The 10,550-nt window shown below is 47.2% G+C and overlaps 1 protein-coding gene across 1 annotated transcript; it reads right to left on the minus strand.

Moving 5' to 3' along the window:
* Window positions 1-339: 339 nt before the first annotated feature.
* LOC110165877 (charged multivesicular body protein 4b-like) lies at window positions 340-9,428 on the minus strand. Its single transcript, XM_055163182.1, has 4 exons — window positions 9,226-9,428; window positions 6,546-6,660; window positions 5,384-5,507; window positions 340-2,033 (listed from the first exon to the last, which is right to left on the minus strand). The coding sequence occupies exons 1-4, from the start codon at window positions 9,393-9,395 to the stop codon at window positions 1,975-1,977; spliced, it is 468 nt and encodes a 155-aa protein (XP_055019157.1). The 5' UTR covers window positions 9,396-9,428; the 3' UTR covers window positions 340-1,974.
* Between the last annotated feature and the right edge of the window lie 1,122 nt (window positions 9,429-10,550).

Below are 10,550 nucleotides of genomic sequence, written 5' to 3' on the forward strand. Positions count from 1 at the left end.
CTGAGGCCGGGACCAGGACTAGGACTGAACCAGCACTGAACCAGGACTAAACCAGATCCCGGTTTCAGTCCTGGTCTGGTCCCGATCTCAGAATCCCGAACAGTTATCAGTTTTTTTCCATTTTGGTTTTGGAGCCAAATAATTTTTTAAAAAATGGTTGTTTTTTAGTTTTCGGTTTTATTTTGAAAAACAAATGAACGAATGATACACGGATTGAACATCTCTACCTCAAATAATTTAAAATCTTACACACTTCCTTTAACGACACTGAACTAAATCTAAAACTAATTGCGACAGTTTTCTTCATATTCCCGACAATAACAACAAGAAGTCGAAAAATTGTAGCACAAGTTTTATTTATTTTCTCATAAACCAGCATAACATATGTGTGTGTAAATCCTATTGGTCTTGATGCTACAGTCAGAAGATTCAAAGTAAAAAGTGGACTACATGTTGAACCGAGGTCTCAGTGTCCAAAAGGCTGAAAATGTCACTCATTCAGTTTCACGCAACCTCCCAAAACTCCACGAACCTTCTCTTACTTTACAATCTATTTGGTAACAACTGTCACATTAATAAATATCGTGTGTTAGACGAGTGTGAAACTTAACACGAGCCTGTGCGTGAGATTGTTGCACGAGGGGGATGTGAAATCTCGTTTTTCAAGGCTGTAGTGGCGACCTCAATCATTTTCAATCGTTTTTCAGTGTAAATCTGTCATAAAATGGACTAAATATTCATGATTTTAATTAATTATGAATCCAAAAACGCCGGTATATATCAGCTAATTTAAGACAAGTTACAATTGGTGTACAAAATTGAAACATTTTTACATCGTTTTTTTGTATTTTTAACTATACCGCACTACCACTAGATGGCGCCATTGTAGTGACTAATCCTTGTTAACGTTTTTTTGACGATTTAGTAATAACTTTTAAACAAGTAAAAAACTATGTACACTCCAAGATGTGGTTGTCAACGCGTTACCGATTTGGAAAAGCAGAAATCAGAGCGAAAAGTTACCGTACGCGGAGTTGTAGTACATGTACACGGTAACTACGACGACGACTACGGCTCCTAAAAGTACAATCGGTGCGATCCGAAGAAGAAATTTCTCACGTAGAAGCGCTTTGAGAAATAATTTTGGGGTTGCATAAACGTCAAAACATCGAAAAATCTAACAAAATCTTAATTCTTCTTCTCTGGAACACGCTGAAATTTCGTCGTTTTTGTTTTCCGCTCCTCCGAATCGGGCCACTTTAAAGATTCACTACGTAACATTCCCGACAATAAACGTATCCGACCGGACCCGATTACAGGTCAGATCTGCGGAGAGGCGACCCCGCTCACAGTAAGTAAGTAAGTAAGAAAGAATGCATGTTTTGTATTTTTTCAAGGTATTCTGAATAAAAAGGCAAGATCGTTACGACAAAAGCGACGCCGACTGCGCTGGAAAAGCTCCGTAGTGCGCCTTTAACGTGACCTCTTTTGTTACCAAATACATTGCGACGCATCAGAGAAGCTGTTTATTATTTATAAAGTTTCGCTGTTACACAAGATCTTTCAAAAACCACGTCACGTTTTTTTTTTTTCGTAGAAGACACACGCGGGAAGCAGAAAATGACTGCCGCAATCTGTAGTTTTTTTTTCCAATCCGTACATTTCGCTCGGTTAGCTTTTCTCAAAACCGAACTGTCCGAAATATGCACATAAGTCGAGGTGAGGTGTAGCTTTTATTCCTTTTTTTGAGTTTCGAGTGTGAGCAGCAGTGAGACCGGGTCGAAGGAGATGCGGGGATGAGTCTTTGAGATCGATCGGACGTTAGGTGCATACTTCGTCCAGTCTGGTGTCGGTTCCTCTGTTTGTGGTTCCTCTGTGTGGTTCTTGAGCAGCGGAATCCACTTCCAGAGACTTTTGTTGTTGTCGTTTTTATTTTTTTTGGAAGGTGGAGAAGGCCGGAGGAGGTGGTGCGGTTTAGTTCGCCCAGGCAGCCAGCTCCGCCATCTCGTCGTCCTCTTCCTCCTTCTTCTTGGCTGGAGAGGAGAGAGAAAACACAGGAATGATTAAAGACAACGCACAGTTTTATTTTGGTTTTAAAGGTTCAACAATACACAAAACTGACTCTTGTGAGCTGTGAGACATGTTATAAAAATCTGTGTGTCATTCGTTTATTTGTTTTTCAATATAAAACCAAAAATAAGAAAAAACAATAATTTTCTTCATTATTTGTCTCCAAAACTAAAATGAAAAAACAGATAACGATTTGTTTTTTTTCAGTTTTCGATTTTGTGTTTATATGAAAAATGGAAAAAAAACGGAACTAAACCAGGACTAAATCAGGTCCGGGACCAGACAGGAACCAAACCGGGACAGAGACAGAGGCCGAGATCGGGACCGAGATCGGGACCGAGATCGGGGCCGAGATCGGGACCGAGATCGGGACCCAGACCGGACCGAGAGCGGGATCGAGAGCGGGACCGAGAGCGGGACCGAGAGCGGGACCGAGAGCGGGACCGAGAGCGGGACCCAGACCGGACCGAGAGCAGGAACCAGACCGGGACCGAGAGCGGGACCCAGAGAGAGCGGGATCGAGAGCCGGACCGAGAGCGGGATCGAGAGCGGGACCGAGAGCAGGAACCAGACCGGGCCGAGAGCAGGAACCAGACCGGACCGAGACCGGGACCTAGAGCGGGACCTAGAGCGGGAACTAGAGCGGGACTAAGAGCAGGACTAAGAGCGGAACCAGACCAGGCCTTGGCTGGAGAGGAGAGAGAAGACACAGGGGAATGATTAAAGACAATGCACAGTTTTATTTTGGTTTTAAAGGTTCAACATTACACAAAACTGACTCTTGTGAACTGTGAGACATTTTATAATACTCTGTGTATCATTCGTTCATTTGCTTTTCAAGATAAAACCAAAAATAAGAAAACGAAAAAAAACAACTCTTTTCTTCATTATTTGTATCCAAAAAAAAACTAAATGAAAAAACGGATAATGATTTGTTTTTTCAGTTTTCGATTTTGTGTTTAAATGAATAATGGAAAAAAAATGGAACTAAACCAGGACTAAATTAGGTCCGGGACCGAGAGCGGGACCGAGAGCGGGACCGAGAGCGGGACCGAGAGCGGGACCGAGAGCGGGACCGAGAGCGGGACCGAGAGCGGACCGAGAGCGGGACCGGGAGCGGGACCGAGAGCGGGACCGGGAGCGGGACCGGAGCGGGAGAGCGGGACCTGAGAGCGGGACCTAGAGCGGGACCTAGAGCGGGACCGAGAGCGGGACCGAGAGCGGGACCGAGAGCGGGACCTAGAGCGGGACTAGAGCGGGACTAGAGCGGGACTTAGAGCGGGACCGAGAGCGGAGCGAGAGCGGGACCTAGAGCGGGACCTAGAGCGGACCGGGAGAGGGGACCTAGAGCGGGACTTAGAGCGGGACCGAGAGCGGGACCGAGAGCGGGACCTAGAGCGGGACCTAGAGCGGGACCTAGAGCGGGACTTAGAGCGGGACTTAGAGCGGGACCTAGAGCGGGACTAGAGCGGGACCTAGAGCGGGACCTAGAGCGGGACCTAGAGCGGGACTAGAGCGGGACCGGAGAGAGAGCGGGACCGAGAGCGGGACCTAGAGCGGGACCTAGAGCGGGACTTAGAGCGGGACCTAGAGCGGGACTTAGAGCGGGACCGAGAGCGGGACCTAGAGCGGGACCTAGAGCGGGACCTAGAGCGGGACCTAGAGAGCGGGACTAGAGCGGGACCGAGAGCGGGACCTAGAGCGGGACCTAGAGCGGGACTTAGAGCGGGACCTAGAGCGGGACTTAGAGCGGGACCGAGAGCGGGACTAGAGCGGGACCTAGAGCGGGACCTAGAGCGGGACTTAGAGCGGGACCTAGAGCGGGACCTAGAGCGGGACCCGAGAGCGGGACCGAGAGCGGGACCGAGAGCGGGACCGAGAGCGGGACGAGAGCGGGACCGAGAGCGAGACCGAGACCGAGAGCGGAGGAGCCGAGAGCGGGACCGAGAGCGGGACCGAGAGCGGGACCGAGAGCGGGACCGAGAGCGGGACCTAGAGCGGGACCGAGAGCGGGACCTAGAGCGGGACCGAGAGCGGGACCGAGAGCGGGACCGAGAGCGGGACCGAGAGCGGGACCGAGAGCGGGACTTAGAGCGGGACTTAGAGCGGGACTTAGAGCGGGACCTAGAGCGGGACCTGGAGCGGGACCTAGAGCGGGACCAAGAGCGGACCTAGAGCGGGACTAGAGCGGGACCTGGAGCGGGACTAGAGCGGGACTTAGAGCGGGACCTGGATCGGGACCTAGAGCGGGACTTAGAGCGGGAGCGGGACCGAGAGCGGGACGAGAGCGGGACCTAGAGCGGGACCTAGAGCGGGACCTAGAGCGGGAGCGGGACTTTAGAGCGGGACCTAGAGCGGGACCTAGAGCGGGACCTGGAGCGGGACCTGGAGCGGGACCTGGAGCGGGACTAGAGCGGGACCTGGAGCGGGACCGAGAGCGGACCGAGAGCGGGACCGAGAGCGGGACCGAGAGCGGGACCGAGAGCGGGACCTAGAGCGGGACTTAGAGCGGGACTTAGAGCGGGACCTAGAGCGGGACCTAGAGCGGGACCTAGAGCGGGACCTAGAGCGGGACCTAGAGCGGACCTAGAGCGTGACCTAGAGCGGGACTTAGAGCGGGACTAGAGCGGGACCTAGAGCGGGACTTTAGAGCGGGACTTAGAGCGGGACCTAGAGCGGGACCTAGAGCGGGACCTGGAGCGGACCTGGAGCGGGACCGAGAGCGGGACCTGGAGCGGGACCTTAGAGCGGGACCGAGAGCGGGACCCGAGAGGGGACCGAGAGCGGGACCTAGAGCGGGACCTAGAGCGGGACCTAGAGCGGGACCTAGAGCGGGACCTGAGCGGGACCTGGAGCGGGACCTGGAGCGGGACCTGGAGCGGGACTAGAGCGGGACCTAGAGCGGGACCTAGAGCGGGACTTAGAGCGGGACCGAGAGCGGGACCGAGAGAGAGCGGGACCGAGAGCGGACCGAGAGCGGGACAGAGAGCGGGACAGAGAGCGGGACCTAGAGCGGGACTAGAGCGGGACTTAGAGCGGGACTTAGAGCGGGACTTAGAGCGGGACTTAGAGAGCGGGACTTAGAGCGGGACTTAGAGCGGGACCTTAGAGCGGGACCTAGAGCGGGACTTAGAGCGGGACTTAGAGCGGGACTTAGAGCGGGACTTAGAGCGGGACTTAGAGCGGGACTTAGAGCGGGACTTAGAGCGGGACTTAGAGCGGGACCTAGAGCGGGACCTAGAGCGGGACTTAGACAGGTTTAGCCTTCTCTTTTTTAGCGCCGAGTCTGGAGTTGTGTGTGTGCGTGGTTCACCTGAAGGCAGTGAGGTGGTGGGCACACTGGGGAGGGGGTCCATTTTTCCGGTTCCCTCCACGCTGAGCATTTTCTCGTCCAGTTCTTCCTGCTCCAGCTCCTCCAGTTCAGCCAATAACTCATCCTGGAACGGAGTTAACAAAGAAGATTTTCAGCACATTTGTTCTGAAATGGGTCACACAAATTCTGAAAGTACGGGCACTTGTGGGGCAACAGATGCAATTTCTCTGACAAGCACTGAGATTCGATTATAGGATTCCGTAAAAAGTTCAGAGATTTGGTAAAAAATAAATATGAACTGGCAAACTGGCCTTCTGCTGCTGGTTTCCTTGTTGCTCCTTTGGCTACAATATTCCACAGTATGGCATAAAATCTGTCTCCGTGGAGATAGTTCCTTAGTTTGGTTGTAACTTTCTCTGAGCTCAGGAAGAAAACCAGGTCTAAATATGTCTAAACCAGGACTAAACCAAGACTAAACGAAGGACAAAACCAGCACTAAACCAGGGCTAAACCAAGGATCAAACCAAAGACTAAACCAGCGCTAATCCAGGGGTAAATCAAAACTAAACCAAGACTAAACCATGGACCAAACCAACGACCAAACCAGCACTAAACCAGCACTAAACCAGGACTAAACCAAGAATAAACCAGGACTAAACCATTACCAAGCCAAGGATCGAACCAAAAACCAAACCAGCACTAAACCAAGACTAAACTAAGATTAAACCGAGGACCGAACCGAGGACCGAACCGAGGACAAATCAGGACTGAACCAGGGCAAAACCAGGAATAAACCAGGGTTAATCCAGGACTAAACCAAGACTAAACCAAGGACCAAGCGAGCACTAAACCAGCACCAAACCAGCGCTAAACCAACACTAAACCATGTCTAAACCAGGACTAACCAGGACCAAACTGAGGATCAAATCACAACCAAACCAAGAACCAAACCAGGGCTAAACCAGGGCTAAACCTTGGACCAAACCAGGGACCAAACCAGGACTAAACCAGGGCTAAACCAGCTCGCAACCAGCATGCAACTAGCACGCAACCAGGACTAAACCAAGACTACACAGAGGACCAAACCACCATTAAACCAGGACTAAACCAGGACTAAACTCGGTCTAAACCCGGTCTAAACCCGGTCTAAACCCGGTCTCACCTCGTCCATGTCCATGCCGAATCCTGTGGAGGAGGAGATGGCCGTGGAGATCTCGTTGGCCAGCTCCTGTTGTTCTGCGATGTCGTCCATTAAATCGTGAACATCGTCTACGTTCCTGTGAAACAAACACAAACCGCAACGTTAAAGGAGCACTGTGTAACTTTTTTTGATGCACCGTTTGTTACACATTCATTTATGTCTAAGTAGAAGGAAAATTTGAACACCACTAAGTGAAAAAGTAACTGTACAGGGAGGCAGGTACTCAAAAGTAGAATTAAGAATAAAGAATTTAAGTACATGTGTTCAGTTACTTACCAACTGCCTTTAACACAATAAAATTTCTTTCTTTTCTTTCTCCAAAGTCTGAACTCTGACTGAAATATGACCAGATAACGGACACAAGAATCCCATTTCAGGACATATGTTATTAGGTTCTTTTTTCAAATCAATAGTTTGTTTTCATACCTGACAGTTTCGGCCTTCCTCAGAGTCACGTGATGTTGTTGTGACGTGTCGCTCGGCTGATTTAAACAGGTTTTGGCGCGGTTTTCCTACCGATGGAGGCAGCGCCATCTGCAGTCCGACTTCCTCAGGACAATATCCCAGGTGTGTGAGAGTAAAAAAAAGCCCCCTCGTCCCGGTTTATAGTCCTGTGAGCATGTTTCTGTATTTCGATTGCCTCTTAAATCCAGCGACGGTGTTTGTTTTTCTCTGTCCCAGTGACGTTTGCTTCGTTTTCTCTTTTACAGTCGTCAGAAACGGCCGATTTAACCTGTTGCCACCCGCCTCATTTTGGTGTGTGCACAATGGTAAGACATACCCAAATGCCATAGCTTATTAAAAGAAAACCTTAGAACCCACATGCTTGTGTGAGGCACCATTTTAAAGCTTAGGCCTTCTAGTTTCAGTAGATATGTACATGAAGACTGTGAGTGCTGCCTAACCTACAGTACAGTCAATTAAAATTGAAAAAAAAAAAATTTTTTTTGCTTCGAAAAAAAAAAAGAAAAAAATAAAGGCCTTAGCTTGGGCATACTTCATGCTAGGCATTTGTGACTCACTACACTCATTGTTCAAGTTGTTGGCAACAACTGTGTAGAATTTCAGATCTCTAGGACAAAGGGTTTTGATGCTGTGAGCCTTTGTGTATACAAAATGACAATTCGGCACAAGATTGCCAAATTTGTGCCAAAATAATAATAATAATATAGTAATAATAATAATTGTTATTATTATAATACTAATTCTTCTGAGCTTTAGGCATGTTTTCTCAAGAAAAAAAAACTAAAAGTAGCCAAAATTGTCCTCCAACTGAAAGATCTGCCCAATATGGCACCGCTCGCACTGCTCCCTGTCTCCCTCGCTCTTACACTTATAAACACAGGGTCCGTTTCCAATACAATCTGCATGTCTCACCCACCGTTTGAAAGCTCTGGTGATAGGCTAAAACAATATGTCAATCACTTTCTGGAAGATCCAATGACTGAAGAGATTTCCCGTAAACAAACTGATGACGCGTGCGTAAAGCCAGGAAGTACGTGAGTGCGTTAGCTTCTTCAGCGGCTTGTCCCACCTAAACCCCGGCACCGACAACAGCGGGGAGGGTCTCATTTTGAAGCTAAGAGTGTGAGGAAAACAAGCGTACCCAAGAGCGGGAGAGAAAGGGAAGTGAGAGCGGGAGAAGAGGCGGAGAAGAGACATAATATTTTCATTCACGGATTCATCCACTCATACGGACGCCGATTTTCTGGATTATTCCCCCACATGGAATTATTTTTTGGAAAAACAACTTGATATTCTTTTTCTGTGGATTATTACGGATTTATTGAGTACAACTTTTCATGGATTGAACGCGTTTTGGACCGACAGAACCGGCTCAAAGGTAAGAAACGCGTATCTTATTCTTTGTTTATGATGTGAATTTTTAAGTTATAGCGTTTTAGGCTCGTTGTACGGCATAAAATGAATGATATGGTTGTTTTATTGACAAATTAAGCTTTCAAACGATGTATGGCATGCCAGTAGTGAAAACAATAATGAAGGTGAATATACAGAGTGAACATTTTTTATTGGAAAATCGCCCGCCGGCGGGCGGGTGGATGGTAGGTGGTTAAGCTGTCTCTCTTCTGCTTTGTGTTTTGTTGCTCGTGTTTCACCTTCACGGTTTCCTTCATGCATTCTGTTCTAGGGGGTGTTTTTACTCTCACACACCTGGGATACCTGTCCTGAGGAAGTCGGACTGCAGGTGGCGCTGTCGTCCTGCCTCCACCGGTAGGAAGACAGCGCCAAAACCTGTTTAAATCACCTGATTGACACGTCACAGCAACATCACGTGACTCTGAGGAAGAGCGCAGGGAGCAGTCGAAACTGTCAGGTATGAAAACAAACTCTTGGTCTGGAAAAAGAATCTAATAACATAAAATATCGGAAGACCAAATGAACCTTATCGGACCATTTCAGAACCTGTTTATAGAGGTTTAAACTACAAGTACAACAAGATTCTTCTATAAAAACACAAGATATTTTATGATGATATGATCTAAATTATTGCAGCTTTTGTGATTTGACAAAATATGTCAACCAAAATTGCTAATTGTGTAACCCCTGGACAATATCTTCAATAAATATCAGTTAATGGACTGAAATAAGATAAAAAAAAATTTATTATTTGGTCACTCACATGCTGTTGTGGGCCTGTTTGAGGGCCTTGGCAGCAAAGCCCATGTTCTTGAGCACCTCTGTGTTGGTGTTGGCGTTCTCTAGCGCCTCCCTCTGGAACTCGATGGTAGAGAGCGTCCCGTCGATCTGCTCCAGCTGTTTCTCTAGGCGTTTTTTCCTCTTCAAGGCCATGAGAGCCGCTGCAGGCGCAAAGTCACAAGGTTAGTTTAAAAGATTCGTATTACACTCTTCTGTGATCTCTGTTATGATGTTTTCTCTTCACAAACAGACCTGGAGTTTTGTTTCATTCACATGTTTAACCTTTCCAGACATACGAGCAATTTTATCGTACATTTGTCCTCCTCACCATGATTTTTTTTCTTAATTTTGCGTTAAAACTCCCTCTTTTACCCCCTAATGAAGTGTTATACATCCTTTTTTTTTCAGTACAACCTGTTATTTCACAATCTGCACACTGTAGTTGTGTCACATGGCTGTAATAAAAGCTACAGGACCAGAAAACTAAATTCACACTCATTTATACAAACACACAGCAAATGTATGTAATGTATAAACAACTTTTTGGACATAAAAAATGTTTCATTTTGGGCCGTAGCTACAAAAGTGCAAATATCAAGACTTGTAAGTAAACTAAAAATATCCTTACTGCCCTCTAAACAAAAAAAAGTGCAATTGCCCCATGACTTTCCTGGTGCCAGTCATAGAACCATGGACCATAAAGCCCAGTTTATTGTCCAAATCGTCTGCCTCACGGTGCAGAGGGTCTGCATCGAACGACGTGCACCTCAGAAATTTTCTAACTACGTGTAAAAACGACGCAGACAGCAGGGGAAGACAATAAGGGCTGTTATTGGTCCTCTCCACCACCACATTACAGACATTCCCTGTACTCCGCTTTCCTTTCTTACAATATACACTGAGTAATAATGTGTTTAATGCAGCTTTGTGCACATTTATTTATGTTTTACAGAAATGAAACTTAAAACCACATGACTAATTTGCATAAACTATAAGCAGTGGAAAAAACAGCTCTCTCCTTGTTCTCTGATTCAGCTTCTGTCGGACTAAAAGACATGACTCAGTGGAATATGAGTGAATGTGCTGCTGATGATGAGTCTGTTCTGTGCTTCTTTTAGGCTTGGGCGGGAACACGGTATTTCAGTATCCCGCAGTATCAAAGGTATCAGTTTCCTTAAGGTCATTTAAAAAATTCTGCAAAGCATAAGGACCTAATATAATATTATAATTTACTGATATCTAAATTTGTGTGTGGTTGAATTTTCAATATAATGTTATCACAATTTAAAACTAATAGTGTCTATAATG

The sequence above is a fragment of the Boleophthalmus pectinirostris genome, unplaced genomic scaffold, assembly GCF_026225935.1.
Source record: "Boleophthalmus pectinirostris isolate CB_2022bp ecotype Guang Dong unplaced genomic scaffold, ASM2622593v1 HiC_scaffold_564, whole genome shotgun sequence".
Lineage (NCBI taxonomy): Eukaryota > Metazoa > Chordata > Actinopteri > Gobiiformes > Gobiidae > Boleophthalmus > Boleophthalmus pectinirostris.